The sequence below is a fragment of the Homarus americanus genome, unplaced genomic scaffold (assembly GCF_018991925.1).
Source record: "Homarus americanus isolate GMGI-L3 unplaced genomic scaffold, GMGI_Hamer_2.0 scaffold55640, whole genome shotgun sequence".
Taxonomy (NCBI): domain Eukaryota; kingdom Metazoa; phylum Arthropoda; class Malacostraca; order Decapoda; family Nephropidae; genus Homarus; species Homarus americanus.
Window position 1 is genome coordinate 2,555,139 of NW_024713650.1, and position 24,091 is coordinate 2,579,229.

The 24,091-nt window shown below is 37.5% G+C and overlaps 3 protein-coding genes across 3 annotated transcripts; 2 read left to right on the forward strand and 1 right to left on the reverse strand.

The window, feature by feature from the left end:
• Nucleotides 1–688: 688 nt before the first annotated feature.
• LOC121874386 (wolframin-like) lies at nt 689–7,170 on the forward strand. The gene is given in 7 exon segments (XM_042378518.1): nt 689–783; nt 1,273–1,298; nt 1,453–1,569; nt 2,362–2,451; nt 2,779–2,894; nt 3,144–4,553; nt 4,556–7,170. Coding segments are annotated over 7 exon segments (2,355 nt in total). The 5' UTR covers nt 689–703; the 3' UTR covers nt 5,072–7,170.
• Nucleotides 7,171–9,600: 2,430 nt separating this feature from the next.
• On the forward strand, nt 9,601–18,843 carry LOC121874397 (mitogen-activated protein kinase kinase kinase nsy-1-like). The gene is given in 11 exon segments (XM_042378529.1): nt 9,601–9,669; nt 11,585–12,053; nt 12,151–12,341; nt 12,952–13,006; nt 13,642–13,728; nt 14,427–14,551; nt 15,072–15,160; nt 15,353–15,380; nt 15,494–15,531; nt 15,533–15,839; nt 16,589–18,843. Coding segments are annotated over 11 exon segments (1,497 nt in total). The 3' UTR covers nt 16,628–18,843.
• On the reverse strand, nt 18,794–23,811 carry LOC121873328 (cytoplasmic dynein 2 light intermediate chain 1-like). The gene is given in 11 exon segments (XM_042376849.1): nt 18,794–19,078; nt 19,271–19,369; nt 19,767–19,899; nt 20,301–20,414; nt 20,860–20,899; nt 20,902–20,971; nt 21,617–21,706; nt 21,981–22,151; nt 22,472–22,573; nt 22,734–22,986; nt 23,650–23,811. Coding segments are annotated over 11 exon segments (1,149 nt in total). The 5' UTR covers nt 23,667–23,811; the 3' UTR covers nt 18,794–19,018.
• Nucleotides 23,812–24,091: the final 280 nt, after the last annotated feature.

A 24,091-nucleotide genomic window follows, 5' to 3' on the forward strand; every position in this document is an offset into this window, starting at 1 on the left:
GAATAATTTTTCCATTATGTTATTTGTAATTATTTTGTTTTGCATCCCAAACATTATTGTTTGCTTTCCCGATAGATGCCATATCCATTGTTTACATCTAAGATGTTTCATCACATCCACAGGAATATTCTCAAAACTTACTATGGTAAATACTACTACATTTTATAATATATTTGTGATACAATTAACCAATCTAAACTACTTAACTTTCTAACCCTCCTAATAGGTTAGGTTAGGTAGCTTAAGTTAGGTTGGCAGGTTAAGTTAGGTTAGAAAGAGTTGCATATTCCTTTAAAGATATCATAAAGTACCGTACTGAAAATGAATGTTAAAAGTTACTTTTATTTACAGATTAGACAGATAAAACTGAGTAACAGTGAATTTACTTAACTTAACCTATGAATCACTAATAAATTTAAATTATCATAAACAATACATTATTATAATTTCTTCAAAGTAATACAGTGCTATACAGTCACAGACAAAGTTCGCCTCCCGTGGTGGAACCTTGACACGTGAGGCGTACTGTACATACTTTTATGGGTTTGCTAGTACTGTACTCTACCTGTTAATAGCTTTTTGTGCAATCTAGCAAGCTATCTGCTCATTTTTCTCATTTAATAGAAGTTCAAGATTCATCCCTATTATTACTGTGTCGACCCAAACTTTCCATAACTGTGTGGACCGAGGGGCGCTACGGCGGATGAGGAGTCAACTGGCGGAGGATGCGTGTCCCGAATCTCAGTTGGTAATGGGCAAGACCCTCAGAGCAGTTGGATCAGGGTGAGATAGTATTATCTTTATTTAGAATGTACAGTATAGTTATGTTTGAGGACAAGACTGTATTTATTACTGTACGGGGTGTCTGTAAATTGTCTGACGCATTTTAGAAATCTATAACTTCAAAAACATTATAGAAAACACTGTTTTTGTTATGTACCTGATGAATAACATATGTATTTTTTTGTCTTGGTATATCTCCACATGTGTATACAATACTGTACTTTTAAGGTTATTAACTTTTAAAATGAGTAAAGTAATTTATGGACAACCTGTACTATTGTCAGCACTTGCCAAATTTACACTCATCAATCCTCCTGTCTGATTTCAACTGCAATTGTACAGGTATATGTATTGTATATTATAGCTGAGCTTATCTCCTGGTAGTTCTAAGAGAGGCATTACTCTAAGTGCTCCACGTTAAAGAATAAATAGCAAGAAGAAATATGTAATAAATTGTAGAAATACTTAAACCCCTGACTGTTGTTGTAGTGGTGCTTCCATACCTGTGCCCCAAGGTAGACTTAAGAAGCTTGAATATGTAAAAATATACCATAAGGGTGATTCTTGACTATTCCAGAACAGAGTTAACATTCACGCCTGAGTAACTTGAGTATAGAGATTACTGTTAAAATCTAAGCCAGATGTATGATACTGTTCTATGTCTTCTAGATCAAGAGGAAGACAAAGAGGGAGCGCGTTTGGCAGTGTTCTGGCTGACCCGGGCATCCCTTCAAGGCAGCAGCGAGGCAACAACACTGCTTCAAGACTGTCTTGACAATAACATTGGTAGGCTGTAAACTCTATTGCCTGGCCAAAAGCGGGCTGATGTCTTTTACAAATGTGGGGTAATGGAAAGGCATTACAGGGAAGGAAATGTACAACTACAGTACAGTATAATAAATTCCAAAAGTTAAATGAAAATATTAAGCACTGTCATTGCCAAAATAACTTAGAAACACAGGTAGTACTGTACTGTATACAGTACAATATTGATTACCCATCTAGCTTGGCACTGAACATGAGCCAGATTCAGGAAATTATAGGTGTAGAAAATACATCAAACATTAAATAAAGTATTATGTTGTATGGAGAAATATTCCAAAGGTTAGATGGAATATACTGTACTGTACAGTTTACTGGCACTGTAGTCCTAGTGACACCAGAGTGAAATACTGTAATGTTCGGTACTGTACTACAAGTTTTTTTATAACAAAGTTGATAAATTGTTAATAAAAAAGAATGAAATAACAGTTAATATGAAATGTGCAGTACAGTATTTAAAAAACTACCAGTAATATAATGCAGCATGTACAGTATACAGTACTGTACTGAAAGATATGACCTGGTCATAGTAAATTCTCGTATCTCAGATACACTGACACACAACAGTAGTTTGTAGAGGCAGAAACAATAATACTGTACCTCAAAGGTACAATACACCCCCTGTATAATATTTCATAAATAGATTTTTGTTTCTTATAAATCAGTTTCAGTCTATTTGTTCACCACTTTGGAATTTATTATACACAGAAACAGATGAGCATGAATACTGTACTGTATATGTTCTTATTATTACAGGAATATGTGAGCATAATTACCATGAGGTGCGAGAATGTTTGGCTATGGACTTGCAGGAAAAGCTGGCGAGGAGAGCAGCTCACATGCTCTTTTCTGGTACTGTAGCTAACTTAGTGAACAATATTTAATCCGACCAAGAGACAGATTGAATTGTGAGAAAAAGAGTCATTGGGTGATGATTCTTTTATCGTTTTATTATTACAATTTCTTCTTCCATTCTGTATACTCTACTGCACTGTACTTTAATCCACCACGTGATAAAGAGGAAAGTGCTACCAAGACTCATCATGTTGGGATGTGCAAAGTAAAAGTACAATTTAGATTTAACTCATTAAGCTCGTGTTTGAAATATTGATTTATTCTTTACCATCCTGATGTTATGATATTTTCCCTCCTTTACCTATAACTATCTGACTCTTTTCAGTGTGAGTGATGGGAATGACATCATCAGTAGCTGTGGTCTGGCAAGCAAGGTTCAGGAAGTGTTAGCAGGTGGAGATAAAGATGATATGGAAGCTGATGGCCAACAAAAGGTAAAAAGACTAACAAGAAGGACAGTACAGTATATAAGAGGAGAGGGGAGAGGAACTGTTACCACCTGTTGATTTTACCCAAATGTTCTGGAGATACTTGCTGGTCTCAATTTTCATGTTCCAGTTAATATCATCGTATAGTATGATACCTGTAATGTCATCAGCAAACTAAAGATATAAAATTACTTTATTTGTTTATTAATATAGCATTCAAATAAAAAGTCTGATGTTAATTTTGATGTATTACAGAATCCCAAGGAGCCTGAGAGCTACGCTAATCTGGAGGAACGTTACGGTGGGGAAAGATTCACCGAAGACCACGTAGTGTCGGGTTCAGTCCTCTACTACCAGGGTCGTGTTCCTCCGATGCATCACTTTCTCACTCTGAATTCATACACATCAAACCCGCTCTTCCTTCAGGCAATAAATTGGCCCCGTAGGAATCTTGAGAGAATTTTCCCAAGTTGTATCCACTTCCTGGGTGTTGTACTCACTAATTATATTATCAAGGTTTTAAGACTGTTGACTCCTGTTACCAGTGGACTGATCATCTGTTTCCTAGGTAGCTTAATGTCATTATTTGGAGCAGAATATGTGATAGTTTTTCTCCCAGTCATTGTGTCTTGTGTATCTGTAATAGTGATGATAGTGTCTTCAGTCCATATGTTGCTGAACAGAAAGCGATTTGACAGCTTTCGTGTTTGGTCTCTTGTATTTTCTCATTATTGTCCAGAACTGGATGTAGATCAGGCAGAAGGTCGGTTTAAATCTCGGTGCTGGAAACCATATGCTACCATGTGTGTAGCTGTGTTCTTTTATCTTAGTACAGTACCATTAACTTCACCTAAACTTATGATCATCTTCTTACCTATAATATGTTTCACTGCAATCACAACATTTTTATACGTTCCTGAGAAGCTTACGAGATGGCAGTTCCTCTCACTGACAGTTTATATATTAGCCATGACACCAAGTGCCCATGGTAGTATTAGCAGTTGGCTTGTCTCTGTGTCTAAGGGAACTGGCTTGGAGTATTTATTTATGGAAGACCACATAGATATATTTTGGAAGGTAAAACTGCACTTGGGAGTGGGACCAATCCTTCACTTAGTGTGGTTTATTCTCCAGTTTGTTATTGTGGTACGTAGTGGCCCTTCTCACCTTCCTCCTCACCTGGTCAGTGTTTTATGGTGTCATTTAGCCATAGTAGCCTCCCAGAAGGTGGCTGCACCAACTGACTTGTTATATCCTGTAGTTGGGTGGTCCATCCTGGTCCTCTTGCCCACCATTGCTTCCATTATGTTGTTTGTGGGACCAGCCCTTATATGTGTTGGTCTTGGCTTCCATGGTGGCATTAATTATCAGATTTTGATATTAATTTTTTGTAGTGTTTTATTTATCTTGGGTTTTTTGAAACACTGGTGTCCAAACTTAATTTTAGTGTGTAAGTGGGTGGTGATGGGGGTCATGGTGTTATTATTCTTGCACCCCAGCCTCTTTGTGAAGTCATCACCCAAACAGTACACCAATCTACAGTGGGAGAGTTACAAGAATGTTTGTCTTCCCTCAAAAGAAACAGGAGCAGTTACCACACATGGTTGTCTGCCTCTAAAGGAAACACTGGTGAAATGGCAAGGGTCTATTGCACAGGTAAACATTATAAATATCACAACTTACCCCACATTGCTTTCTCAGTGTTACCGGCAGTGTTAATACAACCTGTTTTGTGTTATTTAGGTAAAAGATTGCCCACATGTCCATCCACTAAGGTTGTAACAACTCAGAGTGAGCGCTGTCAGTTGCTGCATAATGTCTTAGGGTCTGAGACATGTTCATTGGAAAATTGGAATGAGTATGATTTTGATATTACCGTGGCAATGAGCTCCTCTTACTGGAAGTTTGGCAATGAAGGTTCTCAAGTTAGCCTTTATGCAGACAGCACATTCCAGGAGTTTATGCTGGGACTACACATAGGCGACCAAGTGGAATTTGTCGGGGCACTGTCTGACGGAATTGGATCACTTCAACCCAGATTGCATTTATCATCCATCAAGTGCATAAACTGTAAATCAAAATTAATTTCCGTACAAAAAATAAACCCACAGTTTAATTCAAACATTTGGACTGTTCCCACATACATATTTAACTTTTTCCTAGGACCAACTTTAACTATTTAATAGTTCTGCTAAATGACATAATTTAAAAAGGTAAAATGGAGGTGCAGTTCAGGTGGGGTGATTCATGCTGTCAGGATGGTGGAACTTCAAGTACAGTACAATGATATTATGGGACTGAGGTCAGTTCATGAATATTGACCGAGGGTATCTTATTAAATTATACAAAGTGAGAATTGTGTAGATGATATATGTTTGTTAGGTCATATACCTGTCATATGATTTTAGGGTACTGTGTGTGTGTGTGTGTGTGTGTCTACTTGACATGTTTTATAAGTCAAGAAAAACCCTTTCCTGCTGCAGTGAACCCAGCAATTCTTAGATTCACAATGGAACATTCAATTGCTAACAGTTTGCCGTACTGAACTAAAACCCAAAGCTTTTGGTGAGAAAGAGAGAGGGTGGTAGGTACTATTATCTGGCCATGAAAGCTGTATTAACCATATCTAATCCTAGTTTGCAATGTTTTTCTCAGTTACAAGAAGTAGCTAGATTTGCTTGTGTAACTTCACAACAGTAATATGGTTATAGCCGTGAGTAGTGATGTACAGGCAGTGTATCGATTATCCAGCAACCTTGTGGCCAGAAATATACCAAATTCAGAAATTTCCCAGATTTTGGCAATACTGTAGTGTTATACTGTAAGCCTAAAATATACTTAAAATACTGACTAAAGTATGGGAAACTGTAGGTTAGATTGTGCAGTTTCCAGATGACCCCAGGATGAAATAGCTATATATTGTACTGAACAAGTTTTTTACATTAATTCCCTGATCACAAATTGTTAGTAAATGAAACTTAAGGAAGTTATTGCTAATACAGTATAAAAGCTCTATTTATAAAAAGTTACCCGTTTGTAAGTTTTAAATTTTCAACAAACTGTAATTGATGTCAACCCTTAATGAGTGAACTGATATCAATTGACTATACTGTATCGAGTTTCTTTAACACAGTGCAGTACAATATTTGTACAGTAGCTAAAACAACTATCAGTGCAGGTGGGGGTCGATATGCTCCGAAATTTTACGTGTGACTAGTGACAGCCCTCATATACCAAAATTTATTGTCCGTGGTCTCATATTGTTTCCCACAAAGTATACACAGGTAGTTGTTTTAGCTACTGTACTTGTGTGGAGAAAAATGACAACAGGTTGGAATGGTTGCAAATTGTGAAGCATAATTAGAGGAAGAGGAATGATTATGGGAAGTTTTATGTTTACTCTGCCATTGTCATCATATAAAAGTACTTCTCCAATTTCTTTCAGCCAGATGCTTACCACTATGACTTGTCACAAGAACATGCTAGGAGCTAATTTGGGGGAGAAATTTACAGGTCGTAAGATAACTTGGGAAACACGGCAATTATTATAAGATTATTGACACTACATTATTTTGGAACTAAACTGTGGCAAAAAGTGGAAAATAAAAGAAATGGGGGACATGCCAGAGCATAGGTGTGTTTACCAGGGCCATGTAATTTTCAGTGAACTCTGTAATATTGTACAGTACAGAGAACAAACAACACTGACTGTACTTTGTAATAATAACCATTAAAAAAATATATTTGTAACTTGTTAAAGATGGAGTGACAATTGTTTATTCAGTGGTAGAGCTTTTGGAATAGTAACTGTACCATTAAAAGCTTCCTTGATCATTAAATCCCCATAATTCATTCAAAATCATCATGTCAAATCTCTAAAGTAACTCACAGAATTGTTATACAGTATTTCTAAAAAGTTAAATTTCTCAGAATTCTTACTTCAGTACTGGGGGGTGACTACTGTAACTATGCCTGCTTGTGTCATATTTCTCACCTTACTGTATGTGAAGTTCACTGGTAAAATATGATAGCTGCTGATGTTGGTCTGGTCAGTTCCAACAGCAGTTTAAGAATCTCTTTTACAATCAAATATTTGTATTAACTTTAAGACTATTATCAAATCCTCCAAAGTTCAAATATAATTAGTATCTTATTAATTTTCTTTAATATGCTTATTACGGTATGTACAATTTACTGAATAAATTATTAGCTGCAGCTCTTGTGGTTCACTTTTGGCTTATCTAACACCTGCTAGTCATGGTATAATAAAGTGAAAAAGTTACTGTGTGTTTCATTATACTGTACCTCTAATAAGTTTCTGGGAAATTATATACGTCGTACTCTACTCCAGGTTCAATACAAACTGTATCAAGTGGCAAGAAATGTGATATTGATGAATTTGAACATAACTACAGGAGTACGTCGTCTATAATAAAAAAGGTTATATCATGTGTCAGGGACGGTTGATGGTCAGTCTTGTTGGAGTGAAGATATACTGTACAGGGAACTTTTCGTGTTGGCCAGCTGCTGAACACCTGCCTCTGAGCTATCACCCTTTGGGGGGATAATTATAGTACATACGATAAATGAGGACGAAAAAAAACACAATGTTAATTTTATAAACCTGTCTTTTTTTTTTTTACATTAATGTATTTTGGCAATGGGAAACTTTAAAGATATGTGTTTTGTTTTACTGCTCGTTCAGCTGCTGAAGTTATCTCATCTTACAAACTGTAGTACAGCAGTAATATGCGTAGCTCTCACCAATATGTCAAGGGTTCGATTCCTCTGCTCAGACACGTGAGAATAGTGTTATCCAGTGTGACCCTACCAGACAGCACAAGTTTCCTGGTCCCCGGTTTTCTCCTGTATTCACACTGATAGACCGCCTGATAAGTGGCAAAAATTATATAATAATCATACCATACCCCCTGTAGACGTCAGGAATTGAAGGTTAACCTTTTCTATTTAATATTTGGGCTACCTGTGTGTTCAACTTTGATCTTAACATCCAGTAAAAAAAATGCGAACTTTGAAGTCTGTGTGACACAGGAGGGTGGGGTGAGACTGGGGAGTTTGCTTTCCTCAGAGAGTGTAATCATTTGCACCCTATTTAACATAGCCTACTTAACAACAAATTTATGAACTTACTTTATTGAGATGCTCCCCGATCTTTCATCTTTGTAGTTCAGATCACTGAGGTCCATATCCCTTGGCGTTGAAACTTCCTTCTTTATTAACACTACCTTAACACATGTCTATTTTGTTATATTGTTCCATCTCCAATTAACAGCACTAAACACTCCCGTTCTCTGGGGGTTAAGGGTCTCGTCCTCACTGGCTGAGGTAAGTCGGTCGTGTGGGGTCTTGAATTTGGCGCCAATGTTTGTAAACAACGGGAGTTACGGGGTACCAACCACACGAGTGAGACGACCCACGCTCACCAACCTTACCCCCGACGGCCCCGCACGGAGGGAAAGAATGTAAAGCGATTAAAACTACCTCTGTCCTCTTTAACTCTCTCTGAGTGTCTTAAATGTACTTTCTGGCGAACTAAAAATGAAAATGACCCTGAAGAACAACTTGATGCGTCTTCCTCCCTCTCACTTTTCATTGTTTCCCTGTAACTTGATTATGCCTCTAAAATCACATTTGTATTAATAGTATGCTTCTAAAATATTTATGTTATAATTATTAGATTAAACATGTGTTGTAATAATCAAGTTATTAAGTATCATTGGTAGTGTGTATCGCTATACTGTATAGCAGAGGTTACCGTCACATTCTCCACCAATCAGCGTTGAGCTCGCCAATGTTTACTTTGTTTTGAAAATTCTCAATTGATAGTGAAGGATGTTTTGAGTTTTATCACGTAATTTACGGTAAGGAGTTATTTGTCTTCTTATTTATAACTGCCACAAGCTGATGTAGTCCTTAAAAATGCAACAAAGATGAATTTCGTTTCAATATGAAGTTGATGATGACTGAGAAACTGCATAATACAGTAGGTTGTCCGCACCTCAGTTTTGGACACAGTTTACGTCCATTTAAAGGGCTACAAGTTTTACCATGTGGTTAGTGTGTCATCCATGCTGAGTAATTGGAGCATGTGGTAATATGTTTATGATGGTTATTGAATGCCATAACAGCAGATTTCATCATCATCTTTATCGTCATTGTTATTTTCACCACCACCATCATTTTGACAGCCATTTTCCATGTTTGTATGGGTTGACTGACTCCCTAATAGAGTTGATACCTGTAATCTGTAAAATATATTTACTTAACAATTAGGTACAGTATTGTGCTAAATAAAATTACATCCATTAAACTGAATTATTGGTGTGCTTACTTGAAGGTAGAAGGCGTGGCATTTATTCTCATGATTCCAGCCTTTTGTTAGGGAAGATGTTTTAATGCTACTCATTTTAATTTTTTTTATCATTTTGAAGTTTTAAACCTACAATTTACACCTGAGAACCTAAATGTGAACTTATTGTTTACATGTGTGACTTTTCAGATATGGATATGCCTAGATATGGGCTTTTGTTCATTCCAGGTTAGTTTTTCTTTCAGATATTTGGGTACAATACCGCCTTTATCTGATTCATTCATCTAGAAAGTTTGAGAGGGAATTATCAATTAAATGAGAACAACAATTTATATAACATTACTATTCTCTTAATTTAATTTTGATTTTCTAGGGTGCACAATGGAGGTTGATGGCTGGGATGATGGACCCACGGTGGAGGACATCCTCTCTTCAGTCATGAGGAATGAGGTTGGTTATCTCTACAGTCTGTTTACACTGTACCTGTGTTGTCTATATATACATGCTGAACTGTACACCTACATGGTCTCTCTTTATGCTAAACCAACTGTAAACTTGTTTGATAATTTTACTGAATGACTGTATGTCTTGTGACCACCTCACTTCAAGTCACACCTGTACAGTATTTATTCAATTTATTTTTAACTCATTCGTGGTATAATACTGTTTATTCTTTTGGGTAGAATAAGACCTTTTAGCCCTTATTGGTGTGTATTTGTTGACGTTCAGACCGACGGGTATATTTACCATGTAAATCTATGTCATAACACTTTATGAAGCAGTAACACCTCCTGGTGGTCCCTAACGTACATTATTGGGCGACTCCACTGTATAATAGTTTGCTCTGATGTTTATAAACTACAGGTACAACAGTTATTAATCTATGCCATCTGTTGATAATATTCTGTCCAACTTTTTTTTTCCATTTTGAAACATGTCGGAATGGAGATTCAGTGTAAGAGTTGGTCCCTCACCTAACTTAACCTAACTTAACTTAACCTAACTTAACCTAACCTAACTTAACCTAACCTAACCTAACCTAACCTAACCTATACGTCAACGATAGAGGTTTGGGGTTGATGTTCTTTCTTCAGTATTCAGCAGGCAAGTGTGATGGTATACTCTATGGGGTTGTAACTTGTAATAATCAACAATTTTTATATTTGATAATGTTTTGTTATTCCAGCAAATTTGGCAAAGGGAAGTTGGTTCTGCCTCCTCTTCATCCTCTCCGTCTTAACAACCCAAATAATGATGATCCCTCACCTGGAGATAAGAATACATCAAAGGCGATGGTAGGATATAATCCATGTCAAGTTTACCTTGAGTGCGTTATGTTAGCTTAAACTCCAGAGTACAACATCAATGTCTTTTGGGTAATAAGTCATCGTATTCAATGGGTTTATTAATTGTACTAAAGTGAAAAGCATTGTGTTCACAGTGTTACACTTCCTTCTCTCATTAGTCACGTTAATTTTTATCAAACTTCACTTGCATACATGAAGCCCACCCACCCACCTGAGACTATCATGTGCTTATTTTTTTATTATCATAGGAGTGATTTATTTTAAGAGAATTTATATTCTCTTAACATTAATTTGAAGGAAGGATACAAGAAAATTTCATTGTAATCGATCGTGTATTCTACTTTAAAGTGAAATACCTGTATCAGTTAATAGCTTTTGTTGATGATTCAGGACTTATTTTGTTTGATGTCTCTTTTTGCAGTCCAGAACAGAAGAACTGAACTCATACCTATACCACAGTGAGAGAGTGGGAAGTGGCGGTTTGTGGCGGTGTCGCCCCTCTTGACAGAGCCAGTGGTACAGTTAACAACAGGTTTTCCACCCATAGTAAAGAGAAATTGGGTTTGGAAAGTCATGAAGTGCCTGCTAGATCTCTGTCCACCAACAAAATGAAGCATTCTCTCTCCACTCCAGAAATCAGGAGCAAATATATGCAAAACCTACCACAACTTTAAGAACACCAGCAGTTAACCAGTTGAACTTTTCACACATGATGAGAAGCAGTAGTGGTCACAATGAAAAGGAAAACATTACCCCTACTTCCCTGCCCACTGACACGTCTTACTACTCACAACACAAATAAAAATTTACCTCTGAAAACTTCTGAAGTGAGCAAGTCAATGAATGAACTTTCATCTTTGCCAACTTTGAAGGAAAATAATGCAGTGAAAATTGAGAGGGAACCAAAACCTACAGTACAGTCGTCTCAATGGTTAAGTGACTCTATATCCATTAAGAAATCATCCAGCATGGAAGCAATATGGGAAAATACTGAATCTTTAATTACTTTTAAAAACAAATTTATAAAAGATACTCAAACAAACTGCAATTCTTCACAGAAGCAAGGGAATGTTTTACCAGATAAACAAATTCACTTGGCAGATAGCAAGAACCATGTTGTAACAGTACCACAGCAAGAGACCACACCCTTTTCCTCTTTGAAGACTCAAAACAGTGCTGGTGCCCAAGAAATACGGTCTTTGAGACCATCCATGATGACCTCTCAACAAGTGACTGCTTCAGGAATAAGTTGGACACAAAGTACCACAGCACCTGGAAAGTGTGTTCCAACACAGTCTACAATACAACGAGAGATTGGAGCATGTCAGGTATCTTCCAACAGTGCACAGAACATCAGACATCAACACAGTGCAACAAAAATAGAGACTTGTAACAGTAAACTAACAGAAGGTCTACAGTACACTGCACCACTGTCTGATTCACAACACAACAAGTTGCTGGCCAGTTCCAAGCTTGTTACTGGATCGAGATCCCCAGTAAATGATCCGCCCTGTACAGCAGCTGCAAGTGAGAAGCAGCACACAGCCCCTAAAAGAAACTCACACTCAAGTGAAACATTTAAACAAGCTCTTCATAGTAATGTTTCTGTCAGTATGGAGATAAGGCAGAACTCCAGACATTCCAGAACAATCCCTCAACAGTTTCAAACACCTTCAACTGGGCAGAGAAGTTTCCCCATGCCTCCAACACTCAAAGACAAACAGACTCTTGCCAAAGGATAATATTACTGTTAAGGGAAAAGATTACATGAAGCTGGGGCTGCTTGGTCGAGGAGGATCCAGCAAAGTTTATGAGGTATGTAATATTGACTTAAATGTTTTTCCTCTTCTAAAACTGTGACTTAGAATAATTCATTGAATCAGTTTGTATTATTTTTTATATAACTAACTTTGTGGCTTAGAATTTATACATCTCATCCCATTTTATAATGTCAAATTTTCTCTTGCTCTTTGCTTGTTAAAGTTTGTTAGTGTTAATAGTTTTTGTAGCATTGATAAACAGAGACAATTGCTCTACCTAAACCGGTAACTTGGTGCTGGTCATGTACGGTATTCATTTGTTTTGTTTATTACTGAATTACTGATCTTTTATTTCATTTAATTAGCAATGGTCCGAGAGACATTTAACAGCACTGGTATACTGTACTAGGTGAAGCAGCAATATCTTACTTGATATGTGATAGGTTTATTGCAGTTTGATTGGAGTTTGTATGTAACTGTTTTTACATACTGTAGGTTCAGCAGACACAGTTGGTGCATTCTGTACATTGAGGAAAATATTTTAACATAAATGAGGTTAAATTATCATTACTGTTCATACACAAGAGATTAATTCATACTTTAGTGGTTAAATTGTCTGTTGGAGTCAAGGGGGTTAATCTTCATTTGTGTATCATGATTGGCAGGTGTTGGACTGTGAAACAAAGAAGGTGAAGGCCATAAAGGTGGTAATGCTGGAAGGTGTGAAAAGATACCTTAGAGTCCTACAAAAAAGAGATTGATATCCTACTCAGGCTGCAGTCATCGCACCTAGTGATCCGCCTCTACGACTAGTGAGTTACTGGGATGTACAGTGTGTCCACCTCCCTCCCCCCAAAAAGCTTGACCCTTCTTTTTGATACACCCTGTACATGAATTCTTTGACTTCTTCAGTTATAGCAGCTTTATAAATATCTATTAGATTCTTTGAAAATTTAAAATGCGGGGTAGGGAGGAGACTTGGGAAACATTGGGGGAAAACTCCGCTGACCCCACTTTATCCAGTCTAGCGTCCCTCTGTGGTGTTATCCTGATAGTGGTGGACAATTTAGTATCCATATATTAATTTAACATCTATCATCTATATTAAGCTTCCATTGAAATAGAATAGAGTAAAAACAAAAATCTGCTACAGTTCTTATTATCAAATTCAACTAAGTGGATCCAAAACAACACAAATCTTGGCAATTTTATACCATAAATGGACAATTACATTATGCATTAACAGTCTCTGAAAAGTTGGTGCCTTCCTCAGTGAAGTGACGGACGACTACCTGTGCCTGGTGATGGAGAAGGGCGCTCAAGACCTGGCGACCACCATCAGCAATATCTCTGAGACAAGAAGGCCAAGCCCATCTCACCGTACACCATCCGTCACTACTGGGAGAAGATGTTGCTTGCTGTTAAGGTCATCCATGAAGCAGGTCGGTTTATTAATATATATATTATTGTTTCTTAGTGTGCTGAAGGTATCTCCAATGTTTTAAATAGAGTTACTCCTTTCTTCATTAGACAGTTTGATAATGTAAACCACAAAATTACACTAAACTAAAGCTGCATACACTGAGACACATTGTTGCGCATGATTGTCTGCGACTGTTATGAGACAGTTCAGAAACAATGTTCCCGTGTCTCCCAAGTGTTACTGGACTACCTCGCGACTGTTTCTGGATTGTCTCACAAGAGTCCAGAAACACTGTTGCGCAACTGTTTCTAGACAGTGTATCTTGGTGTGTACGAGGCTTAAAATACATGAATGACTGTAAGGAGTCTCACTAGTCATTACACTCTGAAAAGATTATGAACGTGACGATTGCCATTTTTAACCAGCGTATAAAACGTCTTTCAAAATTCAACGCTGGTTCCGAATAGAGATGCACATGGGGAACTACGTAATGATCAGTGTTATGTGGATTGTTTGTGTGCTTTAAATTACTTAGTAGTGATTCTCATTTGTTTTGGTGTTTATATTATAACATGAAGTGTTGTGTTAGTGTTCAAATTGTATTACAGTACATTTATTAGCTATTGTGTCTGCTGAAGGATTTCTTACAATATTCTCTTGACTCATTCACAAATTATGACACTTTTTATTTATTTATATATATATATTTTTTCCCAGGGGTCATTCACCTCGATCTGAAACCCGCCAACTTCCTCCTGGTCAATGACACGGTGAAGTTAATCGACTTTGGCATAGCGTCGTCCATCCAGCAAGATATGACCAGTGTTATTAAGGACGTTCAGGTGAGGTGACTTGACCTTTATAAACCTGTTCTATGTAGTTGATTTGGTGGTTATTAAATTTGGGGGAGGGGGGGTTGATGTTTTTCCAATTTTGAAAAGATAGTCAGCCATGTACCACTAACTCATCACCAGAAGGCTTAGAAACTAGGTTGGGGAAAATAAAGAACAAAAGGCAGATGTATTTTTTGATGGGCCATTAATGAAGTCAGAGTATAAGGTTCATGACTGTTATTTATTTTCCTGTATAGATTGATGGATAGATTCAGTCATATCGTATTGTAAGTTTATATTTGACTTGGTATATATAAATAGATAATGCAGTTATACAGTTCAGCATGTGTGTGGCCAATACAGGTATAAAAATTCCCAATGTACAATACAGTACTGAGACAATGTAGGTATATAAAAATGGTAAACAGTAAGGCAGTATGAACCAAACCATCAGATGGTTATTACGGTGGGGTAGGAGGTGACATTGTATTGTGCTGTTTGGTATATCCTCTTTACTTTTTAATTGCAGTCAGGGACTTACAACTACATGAGTCCTGAGGCACTTATGGATAACCAATCAGGTCCCATAATTAATGGCTGCTCTGATAAGCCACCACTGTAATGGCCATTCTCTTGTTATTGGTTATTTGTGTCGCTGTGTGTCGTGGGTTCCTGGGCAGTAGGGATCTTTGCTGCCCAATGGAGTGCTCATATAACTGCTACAAGTTTTAATATATTTTTCTTTTGGAGGTCACGTGAAGGTTAACCCCCTTGCTTATTTCAACTTTAAATTAACCACCCTAACACTAGCCTAGCCTATTGTAACCTAACTTGTCAGGTAGAACTTGGGTGTTTAATCATCAGGTAAAATAAAGTGGGGAGTAAGCTTTAGGTCATCTAAATATGTTTTACAAAATTAAATGACACTTGTTTTGTTGTGAAATATTGCAGATTGGTGTAAAGTCTGACATATGGGCACTGGGATGCATCTCACAACCTGGTTTATGGAAAAACCCCATTCCAGCACATCTGCAATCCCTGGCAGAAACTGTCAGCCATCTCAAACTCCAACACCAAAATCAGCTTCCCAGATATTGGAGATGATCACCTGAAGGATGTATTGCAATGGTGTCTCAAGTTTAATCCCAGGGAGCGTCCCAGCATTCAGGAACTGCTGGAACATCCATATTTAACTGCACAACTACATGCCAAGAGTTCTCCACCCCTTAACAAAGTCAAGGACATGATGAATAAGTTGGAACAATACACCCCAAAAAGATTAGAGAGGATTGCCTCTGTGAGTATAGTCTTTTATGGATGTTTATTAGTTTGATATTTGCAGGACAGTACTGTATAGGAAAGACTGAGTAAATTTATTTCAAATAGTCAGGTATATGAACCACAGGTTTAGGATTACTGTATTGTACGGTGTTTTATATGGTTGTACTAAGTAAAAAGTAACTCCTACTTTTTAACATTTGTGTCTTTTATGACAGTGTTCCTCATTATATATAAGATAATGGCAAGGGTCCCTGTTAAAACCAGCATACTCTCTCAGTATGCCTGTACTGTACTTGGTTCAATAGGTAAGGAAAAAATTTCACCCAAGTCATCTTTAAAGAATACTAATAAGATATGACAATTTGTACAGATACTATTGGGGCTCTGAAATTTGTTTACCTAAGGTTGTGGTATAACTTGTAAGAAAACCTGCCAACATTAATACTGGAGGTCATTTCTCCATTGGGTATACAGTATGTGTATAATCCTTCTAGTTGTTGTAGCACCATCTCCTTTTCTAGTTGCCTTTGGGTTAGTGCAGTAGTCAGCATCACAGTAACAAATACCTTTTTCCAGTTCTCAAAAGGAATGATATACAGTACTGTTGTTTGGTGTGCTCTCTCATCAGTCCCTGTCACCTTCATTATAATAGACTGATATTTAAGTTTATTTGTTTTTCTTTATCTTTATATATTCAGTCTATTTGTTATTTATTTTCTCCAGTGATTCTGTATTTATTTCCTAATAATTTTATTTTCATTTCAGTTAATGCAGCAGCTAAACTCAGTTGAAGAAGCAGAATAAGGTGTCGGAGGAATCTACTACAGTACGTCTGCCTGGAAAATGTAAATACATACAATATTTGATGCTTATAAACCAAACATGCTGAATTACTGTACACAGGAGCAAGTTTGCATAACACTTTTATATTAGTTTGTTGAGTAAGGCTCTCTAATCCACTTAACATTTACATACACAGCAAGAATTATGGGATTAGTCATGCTTAAGTTGGAGACTGTAGTAGGTGTAATCTCAAACACTAATGGATACTGCTTATGATAATGTAAGTTTTCTTTTATTATTATTATCATTTGTTGACCTATAAAAGGTGTTGTGTTCCAGAGTGAGTATACAAGGTAGTGATTTATTAGCGACTTGAACGCTTTCTTTCGCCATTTGTGGGCAAATAAGTAATTTGTTTATGTGCATCTGATTACTGATATTCAGAACTTTAACGCACATATATGCACTCACGCACCAAACACACCTACCATGCATTTATATTTCTTTGCTGTCAATATTTTACATTAGGCAAAAGTTCTTTGGGCCTCAAGACTTCTTGGATTCAACTGCCTTTGAATATTGCCATAGACTTAAATTTTAAGGTTTTTTGTTAAATGCAGTACAGTACATCACTACCCATACAATATTGTGAAAGAATTTTATATAAAGGCCATTTTAATCTACCAGTACCTTATCAGAGTTAAAAATGTATTCTAACTAATACAGTACTTTCTTTATATTCAAAGGGGATACAATTTGTGTTCTGTCAACCATTTGGAATACAAATTGTAAACATGTAGAACTGTGTGTGTAGGTGACCTTACCCAGTTGATAGCTCATGCATTACTACATTACTACAGGGGGTCCTCATTTTCCGCGGTTAATTGGGACCGGAAAAATACCTGTGATAATGAATCCACTTAAAGCGGTGAATTAATCCCATAAGAAATAATGGAAATGCTGTAGGTCAAATTGGAACCATGACATTTTACACGACACTTTAAAAAAAAAACTAAGTTATTTAACATCCTTAAAGTTCATTGGGGTCGGTGTGTTGAGGCAACGTAGGTTGTGCCAGCAACCTGGTGGTGCACACTCACTCGGGTGGTTCATTAAGACAAAATGCTTTATGTTCTAAAAAATATAATAAAATATTTGTATTTACTTAGCTTCAAAGGTAGAGGTGTTTGGATTGATGGAGGTGGGTGTTGGGGGATGGAGGATTAGTAAGAGGATGAAAAATAAACAGGACTAAATGGATTGTCCACTTCCACTTTTCTTTTGCCTAATCACTTCTAATTTTACATCTGTACTATAGCGAGTGTGCTTTCTTTTGAGTGCTGCTCCACCCTGTGTGGGTTGGGAACTCATGGCTACAAAATGATAAAATAATTCACCACAACATACACAAAAAGACACAACAAAGGCAGGAGTAAACACAACACAACACCGGTCTGGACGAAACAAAGCGGGAGACTGGCGAGGGACACGTGTGTGCATGCTTGATGCCAGAAAGAGGGTGAAATTTCAAATGATTCAGCTTAAAATTGTAGATTTTATCAGGATTTTAAATCGAGTTTTTGAGAGGAATCCACTTAAATGCAGGGACTCAATACATGGATGGTCACAAAAAATTTGCCACTTAACTGCGGATAGTAAAAATCTTATAACGAGGACCTTCTGTATTTAAATTCATTATGCTTGTATATACATTTTGTGCAATATAATTTTGTCATCAAAGATCATGTTTTGAAGTGTGCCATGGAAGAGGCAGTTCTAGTTTTGGATAAAAAATCTACTTCAAAAATTAGATAATAAAAAAATTCTAAAATCATCCATCTATTACTAAATGCCTTTGGCTCCTGTACAGTTTAACTCTTGCAGCAGCCTGTTGACTGTCAGCTGTTTTTTCCATTGTGTTATAGTATCTTTTAATACCTGTACTCACTCTCCATCCATCCTCTAATATACTGCATGTGTATATAAATATGAACTAAACAAGCAGTACAGGAAGGTAGATACTGTTTTGAAATTAAATAACACTAATGCTGTATGGAAGGCTGTGGATCTTCAGTGGTGATCACCTGTTTGTAGGAGTTACCTGTACATGCATTTTTTTTGTACAGTGTCAGCATTCATTAAATTATTAGTCACATTTTTTTTTAACCATGTATAATCAAATCCACATTGGAGGAGACTACTGTATTTCCCAATACATCAGACAAGTTTATATGCCATTTCCAGTATTATTATTTTTAGTTATGTCCCTTTGGACTTTGCTGTAATGTGACAGGGGATAAGTATACCTGTAGTGACAAGTTTGTTCTACTTAATGTTCTATGAATTAAACTATACGTGAGAAGATGAGCTTAACATAACAATGTGAAGCCGACATCAACCGGCTATGATAGGTCAAGTTCTGCCCAGCGTGCAGTGTCTGGGCTCAACCTCACGCTGAATCCTCTCCAGCTCCTGCCATTATAAAATTACACTATATTTACCTATTTATTCATATGACCATTTTACATAAACTTTAGATAATTTCACAGATACAATATTAACAACCATAGACAATGTACACTGTAAAGTATGTCATGATAAGTTTCTGTACAAAATATCAATAAAAGTGCCAGCAAATATGGAAAGCAACATAATGATCCAGACCTCATCTTTCTGGGTCCTGAGATTGTCCACATCAGGTTCAGCATATGTAGGGTCTCTGCCTGGATCCTCTGGTAACACTGATGACCGCTCCTCACTGTCCTGTACATTTTGGTGATTATTATTAAGTGTCTAGGATGTAATAGTGAATGATTGTACAGTGCTGAGTATGAAGGAAGGTCACACTGATATAATCTGTTGTTCCAGATTATTAACTAGTATCTGTGGCAGAGACTGGGATTGTGGCACTAAAAGTAAACAGATGACAAGAGAGTAATGGTTAGATATTTCATGATTTAATACTTTGCATGGTGAGGTCAGTGAGATAATAGCTATACCACTATGGAAAAGAGTGATGTAAGTCCTGAAAAAGGGTGGAGTGTGTTGCTGTGTTGGCAGACATGTAAGAAGGTCCAGGTGATAATACACATACAGTAGTAGGGAGGATGATTACCATGTACAGTTAGAGTTAAGTGACTGTTTATGAGTGGACACTGACCTGGGGGAACCTGGTATTGAAGATGTGTCTCCAGGCATCAAGGGTGAGATCCTCAGACATGTTGATGGTGGCCAGACTGTCACTGCCAGCTGGGATGATGAGCGGCTGGTTGTAGTCCTGTGCCAGACTACGGCTGTCACACAATTATAAGATCTAGCTTATTTACTTCCCGGCAACAATTATGAAAAAATTATGAGTCATGTATTCTATTTATTTGGGGCGATTCACTCAGTGGTGACCCTGGATTATTGTTAACACCTCCACTATTTACGATACAGTATATTGGTGTGTATGTGATGTTACTATACTATATATATATATATATATATATATATATACAGATATTGTCAAGTCTCTCCTTTTCCTTCTTAATTGTTTACTATCTCATAAATAATAGTTATACCCCCTGTATTGGTGAAACTGTAGGACTACCAGTGAGCAAAAACCTTGTATAATCTCAACACATTGACTCTAAAGATAATATATTCACACAAGGAAAAGGGTTAGATGATGATTAGCATTTTCAAAACTCACCTCTCAGTTGTGCCAAAGGCGTAGTGACTGAGAAGCTCCTTGGCCTTCTTGATTAGACCAGTGTCCTTGGCTGAGAAAAACTGTAATGATGCGCCATATGTGTGGGCCATGTACCTAGTATACAAAACACATAAATGTACTGTGTAAAGTGTGGTAGGTACTCATCTTTAATTATAAGAGAACATTTCACTTTTGTACACTACTGTATACTGCATCATTCTACATAACTCATATCACTCAACAATATCCTAAGCAACATCTATATATTACCACAGGAATTTATGGTAAGATTCAAATGTGTTTAGGATTTTTCTTTTGATATTCCCTTCCAATGAGTTAATACCTTGCTGAATATTCCTTGTGAATCCTATGCATTGCTTTCATTGTCAACAGTTTGGCTACACCTAAAAATAATGCTGTTGCAATAAATGGCTAAAACAAAGTAAAAACTTCTCAACATGTTCAGATGTGATTACCTATGTAAACTGTTAGGGACTATATGCTGCTCCCTCCTGAGAAGTGTAACATGACACACTAGCAATGGGACAATAATACTCACCTAAGAGTACGACAAATCAACTTCTTGCCCTCAGGCTCCTGTCCTTGAAGACATCGTACTTCCCACCAATTATCAACAGAGGAACCAAGAACGGTGCCACTTCCTGCCCATCCTGCCACACACCCAACATACTCCACATTATTACTTTCTTAAATGTAAATATTAATGTAGATGTTATGTAGAATGTTGCCTCTTATTAGAAAGTTATCGCCAAACTTAACCTTACTGACGTTGATGTTATATAGAAGTTTTGTCACTATTACTGGATTGTACAATAATCTTATGCTCAAAATACTGAACTGTTATGCTTAAACTGTAAATGTCAGTTATGGAGGAAAACAGCTGCTGTACTTACAGTATGTATTTGTATTTTAAATTACTACTGTACAGTAAAGTGAGTCCATAAGCCTTCAGGTGATCCCACTACTGTACAGCAAAATACAGCTGTAACACATTTGTCTCACTACAGTGTCTGAAGTTTGATCTCACATTGGATGTAAGAAGAATGTTTCCCAATGTGACACTACCAATTAATAAAGATGTACTCTGAGCATACAGTACAGTACTCCAGTTTCCTTCTGAACTATGGAAACAAACTCAACAGGAATAATGGAGAGAAACCTACCCATCGCCTCCCTTCCCCCTTAAAAAAGATATTGCTTAGGTATATCCATAGAAATGGGTACATTCATGTATGTGATACAAATGATGGAGGTAGAAGGGCACACCAGAAGAGTGTGGAGGTAGATGTTCTCACCTGGTGATGTGGGTCAAGCCTCTTCCTGGCAGCAGCCTCCAGGGACTCCTTGAGGCCTGGTTCTGACTTTGCCACTTTGTTCACTTCCTCCTGAGGCAAAATACAATATATGTTATAGGTCCTCTTCTTTTCCATACTTAATGTGATCACCTCACTTAAGCAGTCCTGTCCTTGGTGACTATAGTACTGTACCTGTAAACAAACTCATGCCTAGGTGGCTCCTGCACTGGCCAAATTCCAACATGAGGGGCAACCATTATTATATCTGCTGATTCAATGTAAACGTGTATGGCGATTTTATTGAATATCTATCCATCTACTTTATCGGTTTCCAGGACTACACATTATGTAATACAATACTCACCTTTAGAGTGGACAGGAGAGTCTCCAGGTCAGACCAAATAGTGTCAGGTCGGGAGAGGTCGAGCATTAGGAGGAGGGTGAGGCGTGACATGACCCGGGGGGTGAGGGGCGTGGACAACAGGGGGGTAAAGAGAGCCCTCCCTAGCTCCCACAGGTGACACACGTCCTTCACCTACCAATAAAAGTCATGTTGATAGGTGTGCTTGTTATGGCAAAGGACTGACACCAGAAACAACATACACATCCAAAGGACCAAATGATTTTTATGCTACAGTACTTCATTGGACAAAAGTACACTAGCTGAAATTTCCACCATGCTAAGGTAGGCTAGATTAAGTTGGTGTGAAATACGGTTTTCTTACTATGAGAAAAAAGGGCAAATAATATAATCAGCAGCATATGGTTTTGTTCTAATTCTACAACAATGCTCAAATGTTTACCGATGATCTGAAGAGTAATTAATTGTAACAAGAGCAAGTAGAAGTCACTCACCAGAGTCTTGCCAGTCTTCCTGCCGTAGGTGTACTCAAGGGCGAGTGTTTGTCTGGGCGCCTCCTCACGATCAAGGAACTTCTGTATCAGGGTCGTCTTCCCCTGTAACACAACAATAAAAACAACCCTAACAAATAAAGTACCCAAGCTATAAAAAAAAAAACAATCAGAAGCTAAATTATGCAGACAAACATTTTTAAAAGTACGGTAATGTTAACAGTGTCAACATGAGAATATTGTCAATACAGTTCTGTACACCAACCGCTGATCGTGTGCCAACGAGAAGCAGTGTGGACTCTTTGGGTGCCTTCTCCACCTCCAGGCTAGGCGCTTCCACACGCTTTCGCTTGGCCTCTGTTACTGCTAAATCCCACACACTAATGCCGTTTGTATTACTGCTGTTCCCTGCTCTGCTGCTGCTCCCTGCTCTGCTGCTGCTCCCTGCTCTGCTACTGCTCCCCGCTCTGCTGCTCCCTGCCCTGCTACTACTCCCCGCCCTGCTGTTCAACCCTGCACTGCAATACAACCAATACACCTGGGGTCAGCTGCAGGAATCTAAAGAGACAATAGACACAGGCAGAGCATAATTTTGTCTCCCCTTCCTCTACAGCTCTTATCATTAATGTTAGTCTTCAATCAACTCCGGATCCCAAGAGTCAAAAGGTAAACAAAATGTTTCTTGTGTGTTAACTTGGTTGTACAACTCTGTATGTGTGTACTGTAGATGTGAAATGGGGGTAAAAGGAGGTCGAGTAAAAAAACATTTAATGATTTCAGATTGGCGAGAGTAAAGAGAGAAATACTGAATGAAAGTGTGGCAAGGATAAAGCTGACTACATCTTATTTATGTCATGGTATACATCTCACCTATATCATGATATACAGTTTATACGATATTTATATCATGCCACGACAGTGGTTAAGTGTGCTAATGTATGTGTGTCTTGTCAGCGTGTTTATTAGTCCACACCTGTTAGGATCGAGGATATACCAATGTGTCAACAAGAGTTCGGGATATACAACATAATATAGCCAAGATGTATAACATGATATAGACAATATATATATATATATATATATATATATATATATTAAATATCTACCAAGATAGAGGTAAAAGTGTAACATTAGAGAGAAGCGCAATCAACTATGCCAAAAAAATCACTTCAATAACCAACCTCCTGGCGACTGTCATGGTGGCGTTGGTAGATCAACCTATAGTAATCCTTCACTTATCGTGTTTACTCCTCAAGTCACCAAAATAATACTACAAACAGTTCTGGTGAGGTATATGTGTGACGTAAGGCCACGCGACTAATACTAACTCAGGAATGTGTGTGTGTGTGAGGGGTGATCAATATTTACAAGGTCTGAACTCTGAATCTCTACCGAACCCCAGGACTCATTTAGATATATATTCATTCAGTAAAATTATCCCACAAGTTTACAATTGGTTTAGCATGTACTGTATGTGGATGCTGCAGGTATATAGGCAACGCAAATATGCGGGTTACCACGTATAGACAACACAGGTATATACGGGTACTTTTGCATATAATTATTTACATACGCAGCACAAAATATAGTCCAGTATGTATATAGACACCACAGGTATACAGA